Source organism: Leptosomus discolor, chromosome 19 (assembly GCF_034619465.1).
Source record: "Leptosomus discolor isolate bLepDis1 chromosome 19, bLepDis1.hap2, whole genome shotgun sequence".
In the NCBI taxonomy this organism is placed as follows: Eukaryota; Metazoa; Chordata; class Aves; order Leptosomiformes; family Leptosomidae; genus Leptosomus; species Leptosomus discolor.
The window spans coordinates 9,411,095-9,433,585 of NC_141409.1; the positions used below are offsets into that span (position 1 = coordinate 9,411,095).

Sequence of the window (22,491 nt, forward strand, 5' to 3'; positions counted from 1 at the left end):
TTGTCTTTTCCAAATGGGCTGGATAAACAGTATTTAAGATGCTGGATTTTCCTCACGGAGGTCGTAAAGGGAGAAAACTTGCAGAAGGTACCCAGAGAAAATTAGGACCGCCTGGGATGAAGAGAGAGACGGTTTTAATTAGAGCCAAGAGGTGGGAAATAAGGCAGAGAAATGACATCTTAATGAGGTTTAATGAAGTTGTCTGCTGATGGGCACAGCTGTCAGACAGATCTGTATTCCAGCCAAGCAGCTTTGTGACAGGCTAAACCTGAACACAGGAAACTGTGCTGGAGCTGGGGAAGAAAAAAGGACCTTCTGCATCAACTTTGGCTCGCTCTCCCCACCGCTTTGTGACACAGCACACCTACAACGCCCCAGGACAAACCGGCCCGTGAAGTTGCAACAGCATTTTGCTAGTTTATGAATGAGAAAGGCTGTAATCTTGGATTACACTGAGCTTCATTCCTGCTGCCTCCTCCTTCTTTGCTTTTGTGGGTAAAAGATTTTGGCAGGCAACCGGAGTCCTCCGAGTCTGTTCATTTTCTTCAGGCACAGGTTCTCTCCATGTTCAACATATTGGACCAGATTTTTTTTTGTTTTAATTAATTATCCAGCACCTTCAGCTTTATTTATTCAGTGCAAAGTGACTGTAAAATGCCACCCAAATCATAAAAGGAAACAGCGTGCACTCGTTTTGTGATGGAGTAGATGCCCAACTGTGTTAACTTCAGGTGCTCTGCAAAAGGGAATCTAAGTTTCTTCTTCTTCCACTCTACAGAGTTCTGTGCTCAAACATCTGGAGGCAGCTCAGCCACAGGTTACAAACCTCTCGCCTCCCACTGCAGTTTCTCAGCAACTTTCTCCCATCTGCCACACCTCTGCTGTCATAGCAGATTTCTGACCTCACTTAGCTGATCGTATCAGAACATGATCCCTGGAAACAGCCTTTTCTCATGCGTCTGAGGACTGCTACACCATTTCCCTTGTATATCAGTGACAACTAATCTAAAAATAGCTAGCGTACAAATGCCTGTAAATACAAGAGAAATAGATCAGCAATGAAAGCTACTTTATCATCCCTGGCACCAGTTTATACGCTTCGCGCGAGCTCCCTAGCTCACACACAGCACGCACATATGGTTTAGCACTGCCGCGTGATATTTCAGGTGCGGTAGCACTAAAAGCCCTCTCTCATTCCCATCGTGCTCGGTGCCGGACACATCTGCAAGGGACAGTGTCTTCCTCTCTTAGAGGTTCACAGGAGGCAGCTGGGGGAATGCAGCCATGTTATGCGCAGGGTGTATCAGGTAGCTGAATCAATTGCCTTCAAAAAGGTCTGCTTGCAACAAAGGATCTGTAGCTTCGCCCAGGGCAAGGAGCCTGATGGGGTTTTCAAGTCTATCAAAGGATCTTGGCAAGTCCAGAAAAATTCATTTTCTGGTGAAATTGTGCTCCTGAGAGTCGTGGGAATACGACGCCTGCTTTATAGCATCACCAGTGCGCGGATTTAACAGGACCAAGAGGAAGAACCTCCCTCCCAAATCTGGGAAGCAAGACCCTGGATTGACCTGAAAGCATCACTGTACGTTGGGCTTACAGACCCAATGATCCCATTGATCACAAACTGGCAAAGCTGACAGCCGGTTTGCCAGGATCTGCAAAGGAGCAAACCTGTTGTCACAAGTCAGATAAGTTGCTCAAGCAAGTAGGCACAATCTCACCCCTGGACACGCTGGTGAGGAGCCCGGTGCCGCAGCCACTGTGTGCTTTTAAGTTTTTGTGTAGCTGCGTATAGAGACAGGAGCTGAGAAACTCCAAACTGAACGCACAAAAAGTTGGCTCCAGGCAAAAAAGTTTGAGGAATTACAAGCAAATTCTACAGACTTCAACACAGACCTCTGGAAAGGGGCCTGTTTTGGGCAGGGGTTATTAAACCTCATTCTCCAGGCACAACTGGCTCAGCAAGAGTTTTGCTCGAGCTGAGGGTGATGCAGAACAGCTCAAGCTGCTCGGCAGCATCGCGCACACTTGGTGAGTACCCTTTAACAGCGTGTTGGAAAGGGGCCACCAGGCTGGCAGCGTACAGGAGAGCCATGGCTGCTCCGAGGCCCTGGCCAGGGTTTGCACGGTGCTGGCTGGGAGCAGAATGTAAATTTGGGGTTGGATGTTATTCCTACACAAGCAGCTCTGGTAAGCTATGTCCCTTATCGACTGCTGTGCAGCTTCAACCTGCCACAGTGGCAAGTTGGAGGTGGTTTATTTTCAGTCTCACTCTTTTCACTCTGTCCCTGCAGAAAGGGCTGCATTTGATTCAACATCTCCTGATCCAGAAAGCGTTCACTCTAGAGTGTAATAACGGTCACCTCAATGTTAATGTTCAATGATTCACCTGTGAGAAGCACTAGAGTAGAACCTCAGCACTTTTATTCTACCAGCACCTACAACCCCCCAGCTCCTTCACCACTCTTCCCATGAAAAACAACCTGTCCCAAAGCACCGGCACCATGCCTCAGGACTCCGGGGGACTTGTTGCCTGACCCGGCTCTGCCTTCCCCTAGCAGGAATGAACAGACCCAGGCTGCCACGCTCGCATCGCTTCCCTCCTCCATCGCCTCCCTTTCAAGCAGCAATAAGGTTTCAAGACACACACACGTCCTGCAGTGACTTCACCATGGAGATGGGAGGGTAGAGACAAAGGGGTGAGGGGAGGTCAGTTAATCCCACAGACACCACCAGGCTGGGACATACATGGGCCGGCGAAGAGTTCATTTTAAAACTAAATAGAAATGAGGTTATTGAGCTCAAGTTCTCTTTTCTGTGCTATAAACCCAAGGCTCTGCTCCCCCTGATCCTCCCCCTGCAACATGCCTTGCGTCTTGATTATTCCCAGGCAGGAGTGGCAATGTGACTGTGCTTGGGGAATTTAATGCCAGTTTTCTAGGAAGATGCACAGCTTGGAAATGAAGTAACTCAAAGGAAAGTTAAGACTAGCCGCAGTCCCCCCAGCAGACACCACAGCTGGGCATCCCAGCCAAAGGAGAGGTTAAGGGAACAAGGAGACTTCAAGTCCATATATATAGGATCCATATTTCCAGCAAGGCTAGGTCGCTTTATAACTCAGGTAAAAACATGTGTGAAATTCAACATCCCTTAGGCTTCAGCTCTGGTGAAACTTCACGGCTGTGAGCTCTCCTTTTGCACTGTCACACTTGCTTGTGTCCAGATGGTGGGATTCAACCCGTGCCAAGTGGAGCCAGAGCCACTCCTGATACTAATGGCTGCTTTCTGTTACAAATTTTTATTTTTGAGGGGCTTTAACTTATCAGGAAAGGCCTTTACACTTCTTTAACTTCACTCTTCTGCAGGCAGAAGTGGGGAAGCCCCAGAGAAACTGCTACACCCTGCCAGGCTTTGATTTTTCATACGGGCTGTACATCCACAGGACAGATGGAGGCGTCCCTGAAGGTATGACAACACCACTATAGACCTGCAAGGAAGTCCTAATGCTAGTAGGGACTTTCATCTCTTTCCCAGTGATCTTCAACACTTCTCATCAAGCTGGAGGTGAAGAACTCCAACATTCACCTGCTTTCATTAGTATCACCCAAATTGCTTGGTGATTAGTAAAGTTTATCGTATTGGAAACTTTTATAGGATCGTGCGGAGATCAGGCAGAGAGGGGTATGGCACCTGCAAAGGGTGATACAAGTGGTCATTTTCATACCTTTGTTAGAGCTCCTACTTTGTGCTCTCTGGGACAACTCCCCTGTGAAATCAGACTTACTGAGCAAGCCTGGGTGGAGGCTGAGAAGACATCCAGTTCAGATGGGAGATGTTCCCGCATGAAATGCAGTGGGATAGGATATGAAGCTCACTCCACAGTGAAGCCATGGCAAAGCACATGCAAGTCATGCAAGACCCTTGTGCATCGTGCCCAAACATCAGCCTGCCTTCCCAAATAGGAGTTACCTGAGATGCCTGATCTTTTTCTCTTTGCCTTTCATGTTTCCTTCTATCTCCAGCAATAGGCCACTGGAACACAATAAAGCCCAGGCCTGCTTTAGTTCAGGAGATGCCCCGAGACTTCATCACCATGAACCGTGGTGCTCTCAAGGCCGGTTATACCACAGCCCGTGAATTTAATTTGTATTACAAGGCCAAGGATATTCGGCGCAAAGATGGAGATTACAGTTACTTCAAGAGATGTCCTTCTAAAGCGCCTGCAGACTTGACTTATGGCATCACAGCACGGTAAGGGGGAAGGCTTGGGGCCCTTCTTAGAATGAGATTATTCCTTCCTATCCTCACATCTACATCTCCCCCACACCTCAGCTAACACAGTCCCCAAACCAGAAGTGTCCTGAACCTGGACATGCTGCAACTGAGTCACATCATCACTTCCATGTCTGATTGCACCCGTGTGTCAGATAATCAACTACCTAAATCTAAATCTACATGCCACAACACATCCCCATTTCACCTGTGGCACTAAGGGCTTGGAACCTCTTAAAAACATCTTCAATGCAAATCCTTCAACTTAAAGGAACATGAAGAGTTGCAAGCCAGAACAATGGCTTCCCAGGGTCAGAAAATCAGAGCAACAGCCTTTCTACCTGTTTGCAATGGCTGAAATACTCTGGTGCAGTTAAGGATTGGTTCAAGTTCTTTATCCCGCTCTCTCCCACTGCATGGAGCAGAAACTAGTAAGTACAGCAGGATGGAGGCAAGCTTTTCACTGCTCTCTTCTGTTTTCTTGGGCCAGCCCCTCCCAAGGGCTGGAGGGGAGCTGGTACATGCTGCTCCCCCAACAATGCCTCTAGAAGGGCGTACACCTACCTGTCCATCCCTTGCAACGCAGCAGGAAGTTTAAGGCTTCACACTGAGTTAGGTCTTTTGCATCGCAGTGTCTTCCAAAAGATTTTTACAACGCATCCAGCATATGTGAGCCCTGCCTGAGGTTCCAACTGCTCTGTGTGCTGCTTTCTCACGGGGAATTGTGCAACAGGGAGTCTGCAGGGGAGAACATCAGCACCTTAGACTGGCTTCTAGGTCCTTCCACTGCCTGTCCTCCACAAAAGCATAAGGGAGGCTGCAGAGCGTAGCAGTCTGGAAGAGCCAGAGTGAGCCCAGCACAGAAATAAAAAGTGCTCAAAGCCTCTGAAAAGGCTCTAAAGCAGCTCTGCTGCTGCTGGAGCACCTAGAGTTTCCTTGCTCTGTGCAGGTCTGGACCAGACATTAGGTTTCATTTTAAGAGCTGGATAACAATCACTACCAGAAAAATAACAGCTACAAATTCTGGAGAAAAGACATGATGAACGGCACCGTGTATTTTACATGATAGTAAATGGGCTTTGCATATGCAAATTGAATGGATTTTAAAATGGTATTTAATGACAATTTTCGTAGCAGACATTAACATTAATTGCATCAAAATGAAAATGTAGCATTAGCTTGCTGTTAGCTGCAAATGCCCCAGCTATAAAGCTTTATCTTTATCAGTATCAGCCCTCACCGATGTGACAGGGCTGCTCTGCAAATTGCAGGCAAAAGGGCTTTTATGTTGCAAAAGTATCCCCCAATGTAGACCAAAATCAACATCAATTTTGCTTTATTTCTTCATAAACGGAGGTTAAATGGCTGCCTGTAAGAAGTCTAGGCACGTTTCAAAAGTTTTAAAGAAAATCTGCAGACCCCACATCACCAGAAGTAGTGGGAAAGGGCTTTTAATTTAAAGTTATTATTGTACAACTTGCCTGCTCCTTAATAGCTACCTTTTATGCAGACTGATTGTATTTATCCCTTTACTTTAAAAGCATGTTATAGACAAAATCAAATTACTGGGATTAGCAAGAAGTTGTTACAGCCATTTTGGTAACAGTGGGAATTTAACACACTTTTCCATGACTGGCAAGTTAAAGATACCAGCTCTGGTGAGCACTCCCCAGCCCAAGCCTGTCCCTAGTCAGAGCTGACCAAATTCAGCAAGACCTGCCCTGTTGGGGGCAAAATGACTTGATTGTCAATGGCTTTAAGTTGCTTCTGCTTTTGGACTCTAAGCCCTGTATGACTGTGTTCTTAGTGCTGCTAATTGGGAATGCACTCACAACTAAGATAGTGCTCGTCTGGGGGCAGAAGAAAACTGTGGCATACAGTCTTTTTCCATGACTCCAAGCACTTGCTTGCCTTTAGAAATGTCCACTTTGATGAACATCTCAGGTGCAGTGAAGTTTTTTAACAAGAACAGTGCCTGCATCTCATTCCCTAGCCCAAGGCACAGCACAGACAGTACGGCTGAGGAGGCCAGAGAGCAAAGATGCCTCCTCATCACACTGGAAGTGGCTGCAACCACCCTGCCTGATGATGGCAACGCTCTGGGACAATCCCCCAAACACCAACGCAAACCCTCTCAGTCTGCACCCACAGCCCTGTTGCAGCTCTTCTGCACAGCTGGAATTGCAGCTAGGGCCAGCATGCAGCCTCAGGGCTGGGCTGCCTCCCTGGGAACAGCAGCACAGGGCGGGTTATAAGGCCCAAACAACTCAGCAGCCGTCACAGGAATGTGTTTGTGGTCTTGCAGCTGTCAGTGGGTAACATGCAGGGGCCTTCTCAAGCCCTGGCCACATCTCTCCAACCCCTTCTCAGGCCCTGGGCTGCACTGCTAAAGGCTTCTGTCTCCTCAAGACACCAAGGTCAGGAGTCCTCCCAGGCTCACAACTACAAGCTCTCCTGGATCGTCCCAAATAGAAGCAAACACGAATGCTGTGGTTGTTATTAGTGCCTTATTAATCACACCCTGGCCCTGCTGCTCCCTCTAGCATGGCAGATCGCTTATGCCTCTGCTTTCCATTTGTGGTGGACGTGTGTTGCATGGAGCATTTCACAAGGCAGTGTCAGACACTGGAGTGAGCTTTCTGAAGCTTTGAGGTCTCCTTCCTTTCCTGGGATATTTACCTTCAAAGGTCACTCAAACACCTCTATTAATTCCCTGTGGGCATCTTCCAGGGAAGAGAAGCAGCCTTGCTTTTTTGCTGATTCCCCCCGATTCTCCCTCCCCTTTCCCACAGAAGTGTTTGCTACGAATCATGTGGCCAGCTTTGTTGTGAGAGTCATAAAAAGGACATTTTTCATCTCTCCTTTTTCCTGCTCTCTCTCCCTTTTCTCTCTCAGTATCAGACAGAGATTTATTCCCTCCCTGATGCCTGTGGCATTCGAGCTGGGAGGGGTCAGGGGAGGCACTGATGGGACAATAACAGATAATACAGTGGTTCCCCAGGGTCTTGTCCAGCTCCGTAGCCGATCCATCAGCAGGCAGTGCTTGTGCCAAGGTCAGCGGTAACGAGGCTGTGGTAGGGTCCCAGCCTCCCCCATGGGGCATCCTCCAGTCAGGCTCCCCCAATTCATGCTCCAGCTTCTGATTTCTACAAGAGCTGCCTTGTGCAAGCCACAATTTGCAAGAAACCATGTGTCCACTGAGTGCGGGCGCTGGGGTAATGACCATGTTACCATGTGTGCAGGCTCAGCTTCACCTGCCCCAGCCCTCATCCCCACCCCAAACAGGTCTACGAGTTTTCTTTCAAGGAAAATGCCCATCATTTGCAATACCTCCCCTCCAGAAGCTAAAACCATCCCCATCCACATGCTTTGTGCATGACACATTACCTAGCTGTAAGACATATGCAGATTAGGGTTGCTGTCCTCGTTGGACCCAAGTCATAGGTCCTTTCGTTTAAAATAACCCCACCACAGAGTGCTACTGGCAGGTGCATTCAACCCCCATGCTGTTTGCATAATGACCTTGTTTTAGAAGAGAGAGGATGCAGGGCACTACGTGGGCTGGGTTTTGATGATACTGGAGATCTAAAGACACAGAAGGTCTGTGAAGACCTCCAGAATCTTCACTGGTGTCAATATAGCTTGTTATTCAAGGTGGATTTGGAAATCCCAATAGATATCCAGACCCACATCTATCCTCCTAACCACCTTTTCTGGTTGGAGTTAACTGTGCGCTGAAATTAGCAGACATTAAATGGTCATTTTTGGAACGATAAGGAAGCACAAAGATATGGATTCTGTCTACAGCTAGATTTTTGATTATATTGATTTGCACAAGGTCACACAAGGAGTTTGAAGCCAAAACACACCAGCACACAGTTGGTACTCAAAGCACAAGTTTTCTCCCCAGGAGCTAGCAGCGCAGAGTGCATCCTCAGCATCACCACACTGTCCAGCATTTCCAGAGCTCCTTTTAGAGAAAAGCTTTCATTTGCCTCTTAGTAGTGCAAGTTTCCTAATTTGGCATACTACATCCCAGAACGTATTCCTGGACACAGGGACTGCACAGACGTGCCGTTCTCTGCCATTCTACACCTGTACCTCCTTCAAACCCTGCACGGCCATAACCCTGCCTCCGATGTGCTGCCATCCTCTTGGCAGTTGGCCTGTAGGTTGGGCTGACCTTGGGTGTGCTGGCAGGATTTCCCTGGCACTCTGTCATCCCCATGTCTCCTGCCGGGTCCCCCCTACCGTCTGCCTTCACTTCAACCATCCCTTCCCTGAATTTTACATCCCATTTTCCTTCTGACTTCATCTCCTCCTACCATTCCACCTCCCATTCTCTAAAACCGGTCTTAATCCTTCGGCAGCTGCTTTCACCATGTTCCTGCAGCAAACTCACCTCTTCCAAGCATTTGGTCACTGCGATCTCTTTTTCAAATTGTTACAGTTGGCCAAGGGCATCAGTTACCCAGTACCTCCTCTTTTCTTTGTATCATTTGCGATTGTCCTAATGCGCTGTTGACAATTGTCTCACTGGCCTTTAGCAGCTCAGCTGTTACCTTGGCTATCCCTGCAGTTTCCTGGCTTCACCAACTGCTCTGTCCTCATCCTTCACCTTCCCCAGGAAGGGAGGTTTCAGTGCTCCTGCTTTGCAAGTGGCCTTTCCACCCAAAGTGTCCGTGATGTTTGCAGGCAGCCAGAACAAAGTCTAGAAAGCTGCCCAAAAGCTGCTGAGATATTTCCAGCATCTCTCTGGCACACAGAGTGCACTGGTAGGTTTATTTTTGAGACACTTAAAGAACATTTCAGGTCATTAATACATGGCCCTGAGAACAAAAAGCTAATCTAGCTATGGACCAGGTGCAACGATATGTCAAAGAAACAGTACTGAAGAGCAGAGGGAAGGAACACACCAGGAAAAGCTGGACAGGCGAGAAAGATGGATATTACAGCAAACCCGCTTCCAGTCCACAATCACTGGAAGTCGAACACATAAAAAGAGTGTGTAAAGCCACAAAAATCCAAAAGATTGGCACAAACAGAAGTTTTAGAAAAAAATCTGAGCACTGACAGAAAAATTGTAAAAAAGTAACATAGTGACTAGAATCGCTGTCAGGCTGAAAGCGCCAGAAAAATGCAACCAAGTTCAAAAAAATATAGGACTCCCATCAGTTCAGATAATTGCATATCCTGTGCCGTTCCACAGCAAAAGGCAGTTTGTGTCTCTGCCACCATTCTCACATTGCTAAGATAAGATTTTCTATTTCAAGAATAATTTTCTTCTACTGGAGGTGTTCCAGGCTGGGTACGTGCTTGCATCGCTGTGTGTACGTTTGCTACCGCAGAGCTCCCAGCTGCATCCGCCTGGGTCGTGCTGCTTTGTGCCCGGGTGGCTGCAGCATCTGGTTGGGCAAAGACCTGTTACCCCCTTCAAAAAAAAATCCTGAGTTCACCATGAAGATACTGGTCTCCTTCGGTGTAGTTATTTACTGCTGTTGTAACAGTTTCTGACAACTACAGGCTCCCAGTTAAGAGAAAATAAACAGCCAAGTCACAGTTTGGCATCAGGTTCAGGTCCTGCACGCCAGTCACAGAGCTGGGAAAAAAAGATCTAAAGAACAGATCCCTTATTACCAATTGCATTACACTGAATAGGAAAGTAATTTACACTCTCGCACAGACTGCCTGTCGTCTGTGGGTTTGTCTCCATTGATTACAACTGGCTGAAAAATTTCTTTCAAAACTTTTACCAGCTAAAACTACTTCTTGCCACAAGTGGACTTTTCCCCTTGCAAACTTCTGCTTTTGCAGTCTGAGCAATGAAATCCTGGGTCAGGGGGAAATAACCACAGAATCCTTTTCATGGAAGCAAAGCTTTTCAGCCCCCATTGACATCTTTTCTTTTCAAACGAAGCAGCATTCCCAGCCAGCCAGAGAGATTCAAGCATGGGATGGAGGTCAAGGGGAAGACCTTGCTCTTTGATGTATTTTTTTCAGCATTGTGGGTTTTTTTTTTCTTTTTTTTTTTTTTTTTTACTCATCAGGATGTTTTGCATTTGTTGATGGCTGCAGGCTGAGCACTGTTCACTCAGCCATGGACCAAGGCCTCCGGGCAGAATAGCCCTGTCCCATAATCACATCCCACCTGAGTTTCTCAGAGGGTAACCGCAAGTTACCAGTCAGTAGACAAATGTATTGAAGACAAATTTAAATAATCTTCAATTAAGTCAGTCAAAGGGTATCTCCAACCCCTAAAAGAATTCTAATGCACAAACTCCAGCTTGTGAAGACAGTTAGTTAATGGTAAAAGCTGGCTTGGTATCTTCATTGCAAGACACAAGTTTCCAGGTGTGCCTTTAGGACCGTTACAAGTATAGATCTCACTCTTGGCCTGGGAGGGAATAGTAAAGCAAATTGGTGCTCTTGTAACCATGTGTACTCCTAAGTACAGCTATGAGCATCTGATAAATCTTTTAAAGTGCGTGTTTACAATGGATTTTATTCTTTTTACTGTTCTATACATACGAGACCTCTGAGCAAAATAACAGATCCTCTTGCACTTAGAAGCAGCCACTGTCTCATTGGCTCCTCACAGTGAAATAATTTATATTGTTATTTCCTCATCCAAATTACAAGGATTGTAAAGAAAGCTTCAGAAATTCAGAGTAATCAGTGCCTTGACAGCACAGATCCTGCAGCTGCTGCATGGGTGGAAGACCCGCTATTTCAACTGAGAGTTTCGCCAGCCCAAAGACTGCAAAAAAAAATTGGTCCCTGAGTGTTTTCTACCAATTTTTCTCTTGTTATTTTCTTCAGTGGTTAATGGAAAGTGAGGACAAGTGGAGATCATTTAAAAATGATCTTTCAGGCCTCTCCATGGGTTTATTGCGAGGACCTATTTAGAGGACCATAAAGCTGTAAGGGGCCTATAACTTTACTGTATAGTGCACAAGCTTCTTAGGAAAATGAAGAGCCTTTACATTCACGCCCTGCTTGTTTTGCTGTCCCTCACCCTCCTTACAAACACACCCGCACACGTGTGTGCAGGGACTGCCAGAGCCACTAATTGAATTCACTCTTGTGAAAGCGTTAACAAATTGTAAGTGACCTTTTATACGAATTTCAAAGTCAAGAATTCACCACTAACTGCACATCCCTCTTCTGCCATTCACTGTTATGCAAAACCCACAAACAATTAAAAGAAATAACGAAGAGCCCAGCGGCCCTCTTTCCTAATTAGCTGCAGGAGGCAATGCTTGGGAGTGTGGCTAAGTGCTTCAATTACCTCGGCCCTCCTCACTGCCCTTGTTAGAAGAGACAGGTCCACTGGCCAAAGGGGAACAATTAAGGCAAGGCAGAGCCAGGCAGTTTGCAGGGGGATGCCGGGGCCATGCCGGCTCTCACACAAGGGCCAGAGCTGTAATCATACCCCAGATTCCTGCTGGGCTACACAGAGACAAATTAATGGTAGATAGATTGCTAGCTGCAGCCCATCAGTAACGAGGGAGGAAGGGAGACAATATAGCAGTACAAGGGAAGTGTAATCAGAATTTTCCTGTGTTATCAGCCCCCTTTCAGGGCAGAGGGACCTGAGCATTAGTGCCTTACTGCTGCCTGCACCCGTGGGTACCCCAAGGTCCTGAGCAGAATCACAGACCCCAGCTCGTGTATTATTTGCTGAAGATAGTCCGTACTGGCTGCACCGAGGAGCCCTGTGCTCCAGAGATGCTGGACATCAAATGGGTTCCCAAGAAGAAACCAACCTGAGCTGGTGGGAGCCAGTTCAGCTGACCCAGCCACGAGCTAGGGGAAGATATCTATACGGACACTACTACCACAGGGCAAATCCTTCCCATCGTGAAGTACATAAGAAAGGAGTACTAAGGTGGTGCCCCCTGTGGATTGAAGACCCCAAAGACAGATCCTGGCTGTGCAGCAAAAGCACATCATCTTAGATGGAGGAACACCAGCAAGGACTAAACCCCCCTGAAACCTCATCAACCTTTCAAGAAAGGGTTAAAGTTTCAGGACAGGCAGTGGTGTTGCAACACAGTTTTAATATCACAACTGTAAAAAAAAATCAATTATATGATTTATCTGTTGCATAAGCACCCGTGCAGGGCCAGATCCTGCTGCCTTTGAAATTAGAGCCGTGTTTGCGGCGCAGCCCAAACAGCTGCACAACCGCTGGGGAGCCGGTGCCTGTGCAAGTGTCCTCTGCTCCCTCACCCAGCTCCCCCCTGGAGCCCATCCTGACCAGCAGCGGGAGGAGTGCTGCAGGAGCCGTCTGCGCTGGCTGGAGAGCTACCCAGAAAATTAAAAAAAAAAAAAAGGCAATCATGAGAAAAAGATCATCACAAGTTTTTACCCTTTTACAGCACAACTTAGCAATCAAATTGATTGCACCTTTTAAGCTGGTATAAACCCCCTTCCTGAGCAAAGTCCTTTATATCCACTTTTGCCAAGTACCTTTTTTTCCAGTTGATATACAAACCTTTGAAAATAAGTTTGAGGGGAGACTGACAACCTTGAAACCTCGAGAGCAGCATGGCATTGACGGGTGCCGCTCCCTGAGCCGAGTATTATAGGTAGATTTTAATTTCATTTTAACAAAATAGCTGTCTCCGGTGGAAGAAGCATCAAGCGCTAAATGAGGACCCGTCTTGAGCTGAATCAGATTGAACAGACCTCGGCACTGTCATTGATTTTCTGGGAAGAAAAAAACTGCCTCTGGCTACTAAACCAAATTAGTAGTCACTGATGACCAATTATTTTGCCCCACTGTGAACGGAGAGGCGTACTAAAATTCCAGTTTGTCAGACCCAAGGCTCCCTTCTCAAACACCTTTCAACAAGCGTGTACCAAAAGTCCCTCAGATGGTTCTGATGCCTTCCTGTTTTCGGCAACTTCTCCTTCTCCAAAGTTTTAATGAGCTGCTGCTCTGAGGATGGCCTGCCAGAAAGGGAGCCCTTCCCAGCTCGGTGGAGCACTTTTTGGCATGGCACAAATCACAGCTGTCAGAATTTATACACACAAACACAAAAAAGTGTCAGCCTAATGTTTGCAAATTATAATTACCATTTCTCTTGCATGTCCCTGGTGCCTTCATTTTAGATAAATCCCAGCTCTGAGGTATCAGCTGCAAAGCACTGAAGGCTCATATTGAATAGAATAGATTTAACTAGTTTGTAGCTCATTTAAGGCCTACACTGTTTTATTTTAATATTGTTAATACTTTATTATACTTTTTAACATTGTTTTCACAGTAAAATAGCCTATTAGGAGGCTGCAGCATCTTTTCCAGAAGATTTCTGGCAGACTAGCATACCACATGGTATAACCAAGTTAGCAGGCGCTTGTCATTTCAGTTGAAAATAGGTCTGTACCCTGACTCTTGAAAGTAAATTAGAGAGAGAGTCTATTAAAGAGACAGGAACTGTTTCAGGGATAATAGTTTTGAAAATGTGCACAGATAAATTTTAAAATATTTAGGAAATGTCAACATTAGAAGTGACTCCAACTATTTGACTATAAAAGGAAGCAGCTGATTATTTTTTTCCACAATTATAAATAATTTGGTACACCCTATCAGAACTTCTTTCCCTTTCTTGTCTGTGGCAGGGTGCTTGTGCCAAAACAAGGAGATCTGAGTTACTCTGAACGAGATGGATTTTAATCCACAATAAGCATTTTCAGCAGATGCTTCCCCCATTCTCCTCACAGCATTTGCAGGCAGTAACAGCAAAAATCCTCCCAGTTTAGAGGAGTGACATCTGGGCAGGGTGACAAAAGGAAAAAGAACACACAAGCCATTCATTCCTATCCTTAAGTAACACTAAGGCAAGAGGACATTTTCCCAAAGGCCAGCTGCAAAGGAGAACTACTGTCACACTGCCAAGCAGCACCGATATCGGGGCCAAAATTCCCCATCCACTCCGATGAGATCAGCGGTTGACCTACAAAGAAAAAGCCACCTCGCTGAAATGTCTCCAGTAACCTTAGTCAAAGTGCGTTACCTGACATCCCCTGCTCTTCCTTACTTTCTCAGTATTTCTCTCAAAGGAGGCAGGAAAAGCCAGACAAAGCCTCATGTCTACAGCCCCGCCAGAGCGTATGTGTATAACTAAGCACACGAGTCATTCCCACCGATTTCAAAGAGGCAGTTCATGCGTGTACCATTCCAGGCATGATTCTATACTTTGCTGGATCAGGACTTAGGTGCGATTAATCACACGGCGGGGAAGGATCTCTGAAGAGCATCAACCCAAATGTGTCCTTTCAAGCATTTACTTACAAGCCAGCTGTGGACTAATCAGTCACCAACTGGCTGGTCCACTGGAGATGGTAAAAGTCACCTCCATAGAGATGTGAAAACACATTCAGCTACCACAAAAATCAATAATCAAACACTACACACAAAATCTCGATGTTTTCCTGTGTCCCTTCCTGCTATTCCTGCACACCAGGAAACCTCCTGCCTTGAGAGCAAAGGGACAGGCCAAGGAAACAAGCCCATGCGCAAGGCTCACCATGTGCTTGTGCCAGGAATACCAAAATTTACTCCATGAGACTGGAAACACACCTGGACAATACGACACTTAACCACAGTAAATATTGTAAATATTTTGCCCGGCTCTGATCAGTGTGAAATGCCAAGCTAGGAGGGAAGGAGAGGAAAGAAGAGGGGACAACAAAGGGTAAATGTCGGTGTCGCCTTTGGCACTGGGTGTCTCCAGATAACGGTCTGGAGCAGCACAGCTGATTTGTAAGCAAAGCCTTGAAAAGCCCTGCAGCATGTGATCTATGAAACGGGAGGTCTGCAGAAGGATGTCTCCTCTGATATGAATGCCCCCTTGGGATGTATATTGCTGGATTGCACATCTAGTATCATTAGAAAACACGACCGTAGATTAGGCTGTTTTGAAGCATGTGGTGTGCAATAATTAAGTAATAAAAGTCACCACAGGGGTGAAGGAACAAGAAACAGAAGAGTTACTATTTGCATACACGCTGCTGGCGCCCTCCAAGATTCTCCAGACTGCTAAGAGCTGGCTGCTACCAATTTTGGACCCACTCCTGCCAAAAGCCACGAAGCACCAGCTCTCTGTGGCACATGGGCTGTCTGCAAAAAAAAACAACCTTCTGGTGGAGCTGGTGGCCCAGAAGCAGCCCAACAGTTAGCCCAAGTCCCCAGTGTCTTACAGTAGGTCCACAGGCAGGCAAAGCACTGCCTTTGTTACGGGAGCTGCAGCTGAAGGCACTGCGGGCTACAGGTGGGAGCAGAGCTGGGGCTGACTGCTCCACAGTTGTTGGCTGCTGCTGAGATGGGAAAAGTTCCTCCCCAGCAAGGTGTGCAAGGACAAGGACCAATAAAACTTGAGGTCGAGGCCCTCCATCACCTTCGAGTGTTTGCTTCTGGGGGAAAAGAATAGCAGCAGGGCCACGGCAATAAGTGATATGCTGTCCTCAAGGCAAGAACCCTGCTGCTGCCACTGCCAGTTCTGCCTCCCGTGCTGGCTGATGAAGTTAAAGCATCCTCACTTGCAAGGAGCAAGGCTCAACAATTTCAGGCTGCAGCTCTGCCACAAGCTGGTCTGTTTAATGCCAGCTCAAGGCAGCTGAAGGGGACACAGCACAACACCCAACTGCCTTTTATTTCTACTGTTTTGCTAGAAGCACGGTCATCTGCAGCTCCTCTCTGCTGCTGTCTTCTCCTGGCCAGGATGCTCTCTGGTACCCTGTTTCAAGGGGTAGTGAGGGACTAGACCAGGGCTGAGCATCTCAGCTCCCCTTTCTGCTGCAGACACCTGACCATCTGCACTGAGGCCATTTTTATGCCTGTTGCAGTTGCTTAGGACAGCACTTAACTCCTCTCGCCCAACCCATCATTGCATAAGTTTGCAGCTTTTTGGAATACCGCAGTAGTGATGTTTCAACAGCAAAAGCAGTGTTATTTTAGCAAAACACACTTTGCACACAGTGGTTCTTCCCAGGCAGCTCTGTCAGTCTGGAGGGGACACAGCCAGAGCTGCTCCTCTGAGCTCCAGCGTGGCAATGCACAACCGCAGCTCTCTGCTTCTGGATGCTGCCCCGTTCAGCACTTTCACTACCCACCATCCAGTACCACACTCTCCTGGAGCCATTGCAGGGCCCAGAGTTGAGCTGCAGTCTGTGATGCTCCATGGTCCTTCCAGCACACCGGGGCCTGAACAGAGGTGGTGATACGGGCCCTATAAAAGGGTGTGCAAAGAGAGGAATTGTACCTGTTCTGGGGAAAGCCCTGGCACAGTCCTGCTGCAGGTTATCACAAGTGTGTGCAGGCTGTGGTGTATTCACTGCAAATGGATGTGGGTTTGGCTCTTTCTTGAGGAAGAGAAAGCCTTTCCCAGTGTGAGGACTTGTTCTTGTTCTCACCAGGCACACTTTCCAGGAGCAGAGATATGTATCAGTATAGGGAGGTAAAGAGAGGTATTAACCCTGGAGATTTATATTGTTGTTTTTTCAATGTTTTCCAGGCCTTGCACTCCCTTTTTTGACCTCCTCCAACACAAATACAAGGAGCTGTGGATGGAGGAGCAGAGAGCCCTGACAGCAGCCCAGCGAGCAGAAAAGAAAAAGGTGATAATACTTCAGCAGTGCTTTCGCTGCACTGCTACCAGGCATAACCCCTCGCCATCCAACCCCACAATGGATGGACTTCTCCCAGCCATGAGGAAGGCTCTCAGCTGGGAAAACGTCCTCCCTGACTGCTAGAAGGCTGGTGAAGTCTAACAAAGATGAGCTGCTTCCCTGCCAAGACGGGCCTGGCTTCAGCCAAAGCATGTCCTGCAGGGTGATGCTGTGGGAGTGGACACCAGATTCATGCACACACATTGTAATTTGCATAAGTGTTCTAGAGATGAAAGGGAAGGTGGGTTTTTTAAGCAGTTTTGTATCTGAAGATATACACAGGAGCTGAGCAAGCTCTCCAGGGCAGCAGTGATTTGGCTGAGGCCTTTTGAATGCGGAGACCCCTGTCCCGCAGAGACACCTTTCTAGCTATCATCGAGCATCTCCCTGCATCGACATGCTTCTAGTCACAGGTTGCCCCACTAAACTCCTGGTATCAATTAAAACGGAGGCTCTGATTCTTTTTGCAGCACCACAATAGTAAAACACCCTGCTGTAACAAAGAATTAAGTTTCAAATGATCTTTTGTATTTATACCATCCCCATGCCAGAAAGCCCTGCAGACTGTCTTTGGGACAGCATCAGCTCTGCTCAGGTTACCTGTGACAGTGGGCAAAACGACAATGGAACAGCCAACAAATGTTCAAAGGGCCAGCACCAGCCCTGATCCTGACACAGTGTGGTAGATGCCAGCACCCGCATCAGTTGTGGGAGTGCAACGCTGTGCTGTTAAACACACCAATATTGTAATAACATTTAAAAGCAGCCAATGACTGTTTTATTAGTTAATGGCTCAAAGAAGAGTCGAGTTAATATGGTAATGACCAATTTCAATGGGCTTACTGCCATCACAAACTATACTTTATAGTTGAAGTGCAAGAACACAGTGTTCTTAATTAGCAGCTACTTTATGAATACACAAGCCTAGGATGTTGTAAAGTGCATCCCTACCTTATCTATTAATGACTGATGTTTTTAATCGCTAAGTTCCCTCCATCAAGTTCCCGAAGCCTGCTGCCACCAATTACCGAGTTAAGCAACACAAACCTACATCCTAGACCAGAGAGCAGATTCCCCAGGGTTTCAGAGTGGCCAGGACATTCACCAGAAACACGCACTGGCTTGTGCTGGGACTATCAAGCACCACAATCTGCAATAAATCAGGAAAGCAACACACACCAGAGCGCCACGAACCCCCCACCATGGTGGGGGTGGTGGAAGGCTCTTTCCCAGCTAGCGATCAGCCCTTGCTCGATATCAGAGCACAGGGCTTCCTGCAGGCAGTGGTCATCTCACTGGGGTGCCATATGAAGCAGACGCTCTGAGAGCTGGCAGCTGCTCATGTTTTTCTCATCAGTATGTTTTAGATATCAGTATTAGCTGCACAGACATGAAAAACTACCCAGATCAGGCACTTGTGATCATCAGTCCAAAGTGGCTGTTGGTCTTGTTCATCACAGTGTCACCGCATTGCGTGACACTAACCCGCTGTATACAGCTGTGGGGCCATTTCAGCCCATTCTTGTTTACCTTTGGTTACAGAAATACAAAGCGCGTGAAACTCGCACCACGTTTCTGCGAAAACACCCACTACCTGCAAAGGAGGAGTCCTTCTGGCACCTGCCCCACTTGGAGAAGGTATGGAGCACTTGGTTGAACCCGGTGACACCTTCTAACCTTGCCCACATGCCCTGATAACACCCTTAGCACAAAATGAAGGTAAACATGAGGCTTTTACCTCAGAGCTACTCGAGACCCAGACTCTAAAATGGTCCTGCACTGGATGTGTTCAAACACCAGCCCCTTTCGGACTTCAGGGTGGGATATTTTTTGAGCTGCGAGCCCTGGAAGAGAGGCAGCAGTTGCCCAGATAAGGGCTTAATGCTTTGTTTTCTAGCTTGTGTGCACTTCCATGAGCTTCACAAGATGAGAAGCATCTTTTTGTATCTCCCTGTTAGTACTGGGGTGGCCTTTGTTCTCTGCTGGTCTTCCCACAACCACCCTACACAAGCAGGACAGTCCAACCTGCATTTTGGTAGCCTGCCATTTTGTCACCTCTCACCATAACTGATTCAAACCATACCAGACGTTTCAAGAAGCATTTTCACCCCAAGAATGAGAGCTTTCCAGAAAGCCTACACTCTTGATACCTCTCTAAACTACCTGATTGACAATATTCACCCTGAGACTGAGCAAAGGGTCTAGCCAGGCTACAGATATGCGTGACACTTCCTTTAATTGATCCAAATAAGAGCCAAGGTGAAGATTTCTTGTTCTAGCAATGGGATCTAAACATCTTCCTGAATTCATCTGCGCGTCCAGCTGTGCTCTGGGGTTTGAACTCTGTTAGCTTTGTTTGTGGTGTAAATTACAGGGAAACTTCAAGTGAAGAGCTAGGAGGTGTTTTAGGAAGGAAGGGAAAAGAGCTGGGCAAGCGGAATGGAAAGGAGACACCAGAAAGTCTGAAAGCACTGAAACCCTTCAGGGAGTTCACATGGCCAAAATCATATCTGGTATTGATAGATACCGCTGCAAAGAGCCTTCTCAGCCCTCTGCCCCAGCCCTTGTTCTAGTGGGTTGTGGGGTTTTTGCCATGCTGTTGATTTTTAACTGCAGTTTAAACCAGCGAAGAAGCCTTGTAACTTCCTGAAGCTAATTTACTTGTACAAGTTGGAGAGTTTCGACCAAGAAATGTGTTTTGCACCACCTTGATGTATTCCTCTTATGTCCTGTCTAAGACTGTCCGATTAGCATATGTCAGTAATCATTTATCCCCGCTGCCTGTCAGCACAGAGCTGCTGCTGCGGCTAGTGTCAGGGAAAGAACATGACCGATCGCTGTTAAACAGATTGTGTAAGTCACACGAGATACTGGGGCAAGCCTCCTCTTTAGAGCTCCTCTCACCCCAGACCTTTCCGTCACTATTCATTTTTCAGCCTGTGTTTTTCTTCATGCTTTCCCTTTTGTTTCATCCATGACTGTGTTTGTGTTCCTCCCCCAGCCACAGCTCAAACCTCTGAGTCTTTTCTTCTCTCTGCCTTTCTCCTTCCTCTCCTCTTCCCTTCCTTCCCAGGAGCATCATCCAGGGGAGGAAGGACAGCTCATTTTGCACAGCCTCTGCAGATTTTCTTTACTCCTCCTTCTCATTACATTAACCTGGAAGGTTTGCCCTTCCCCAGCTGCAGATCAAACAGGCACAGCTCATGTTAGAACTTCGATCAGGAAATTCATTGCTTTTCAGTACATGCTTTCCTCCATGGAAAAATAAGTTCTCTTGAACATCCGTGATTGTTTACCCAGTGAAAAGCAGTAACAGCCCAGAGAAAGCTGATGGTTCCCAAAGACACTTGGTAGCCTCCAAACTGTGCTTTAACTATCTCTGTAAAGCTGGGTTCTAGATAGGTGGTGGTGGAATGGTCTTGAAAGACAAACTGGCCTAACCCTTCAACCAAACCCAGGGACTCCAGGAGTCACTATCAATCCTTCCTTTACAAGAGTGACAATAGAGAGCAGTGCTCCAAGGAGGTGAGGGAGCTTGTCCTTGCAGCGTTTCTGTCCTCATGAAACCTTTCTCAAGCTCTTCCAGGGTGGTAGACAACTGCTTTATAGCTTTTAAGACTCAGTGGCCCAGGGAGGCCAGCTGTTAGCGCTGACCACTGCAGGCAGTTTACTAAAACCTTGTCTTTAATCCATGTAACACCCTCATCCTGCTGCAGATAAAGCAGTATGAAAAGCAACCACAAAAAATGACTTTGCAGAAAGCTTGTGAGCAGTCTCCCATCCGCACATTATTTCCTAACAGCCTTCAGTGACATTGTCCTGCTCTGGCCGTTACAGAAGGTGCTCATGACCTGGAAACAACTTCAAACTCTGGGCAAGAATATTCAGACTCCATTGCTCTGACCACAGCCCCACTTCGGACTATTTTTCCATGTGACCTGAGGCTGGTGCAGGGGTGTGACATGTCCTGAAGCCACTCATCCTTCTTGTCACTCAGTCATCCCCTGTCATCTAGCATGACGCCTTTCAGTCTGGCCTGCTCTGGGCCTGGGGGGAGCAATGCAGAGCACCCAGCTACTGAGATGGCTGTCACCCGAAGCAGGGGGCAGCAGGAAGGTGAGATTTTGTTCCTTTAGACCCATAAAAATCAACAAGGAGGATTTTTCTATTCCCATCCTGACCCCTTACAGAAAGCTGCAGAAACTGGGCGTGGATGTCACTACTGGCTCTTAAACTGGGCTTTCCGTTCAGTCCCTGCAGGACTATCTCCTGGCACCATGCTAGAGCTTGCAGAGGAAGTCGAAGAGAAGAAAACAAAGGAGCTTTGCCCTCCCCGCTAATTGCCTCTGCATTGCCAGGGCTGCATGGCATTACATAGTCATTCAGTCAGCAAAGTATAGACAAATTGACTATATTTTCATTTGGATTTAGGTTTCAGCCCCACTGCTTTAGAATATTGGCCCATACTGTTAAGCTAACCGGGTGATTTACAGGCTCTCCCACACCGGGTGATCCTGCTCCACATCTCGCTCCGGAGGACCGACCTGGCGTGTGGTCTCCTGGGCCCTCCAGCTCGCTGAGACAAACAGGTCGCAGGGAGCCAGTCACATCCTGACGGGCAGTCCGTTACGGAAAGTTGCTGAATTGGAGTATTTTTATTTATTTTTTACAAAACCAAACAGAAGATAACTCCTTACCTCAGCAAGATACTTCTACTGCCCTTCTCTTCCTCAGTCACCCCCCCAGGGAAACAGCCTTTGCCTGGCTCTGCATGCAGTGACAGGGCTCCCGGGCTCAGGTTTTGCCAACACAGCTGGGACTGTGCCCCAAGACTTCATTTATTTGTAGATGGGGGACTACATTCCCTGGGGACTCTACCTCAGACACCCTGTATGGACAGAACTAAACACTCCTGCCCCACTATGTTCACGGGATACGTCCTGTCCCTATGTCACTCCTTGCTCAGCATCATGCTGGCCCAGGCAGAATGGCATCCTTGGTGTCAACCAATCTCTGGAAAGGATGTTGCTGCCAAAACGCAGCATCCCCACAGCCTTGCCTGTGCCAGCCCAGGGTGAGGCTCCAGCTACCCCCAGCTGAATATTTGATGGTCACAACCCAAACCAGTAAGTCAACACTGGCCACTCCAGAATAGATTTCCAGGGCTCTGTCAAGTCAATCCAGAAGGATTCAGGGTAGAGACACCTCCTGCCGCAGTGATGTAGGACAGAATTCACCCAGGTATCAAAATAGCTCCGTGCACCACGTGTCACTGACACACACCAGGGTTTTTCCTTTGCTCATTAGAGAATTCCAGCTTGCACAGACGTTCAGGGTGGCTTTCCAGGGAGAGTAGTCTTGTTTACTTGACCAAACGGGAGGAGGAAAGAAAATGCAGCAACTTTGGACAACACTTTTGTCAACATGCTCTGCCTTCCCAAGCAGATGAAACGAGCTGCACTCGATGCGCGATATGAATAAGCGATAAGCAATTGACGAGCAAGTGTTCGGGTACCTTGGCAAAAGACTTAATTTGCAACCTGGCAC

At 47.3% G+C, this 22,491-nt stretch overlaps 1 protein-coding gene across 1 annotated transcript in view; it reads left to right on the forward strand.

Moving 5' to 3' along the window:
- The window catches only part of CFAP77 (cilia and flagella associated protein 77), a 61,027-nt gene that overhangs the window by 32,912 nt on the left and 5,624 nt on the right, over positions 1 to 22,491 (forward strand). The window contains exons 2-5 of the mRNA XM_086475864.1: positions 3,366 to 3,465; positions 4,023 to 4,251; positions 16,791 to 16,893; positions 18,487 to 18,582. Coding sequence (XP_086331990.1) covers positions 3,366 to 3,465; positions 4,023 to 4,251; positions 16,791 to 16,893; positions 18,487 to 18,582 — 528 coding nt within the window. The remainder of the gene's footprint in view (positions 1 to 3,365; positions 3,466 to 4,022; positions 4,252 to 16,790; positions 16,894 to 18,486; positions 18,583 to 22,491) is intronic.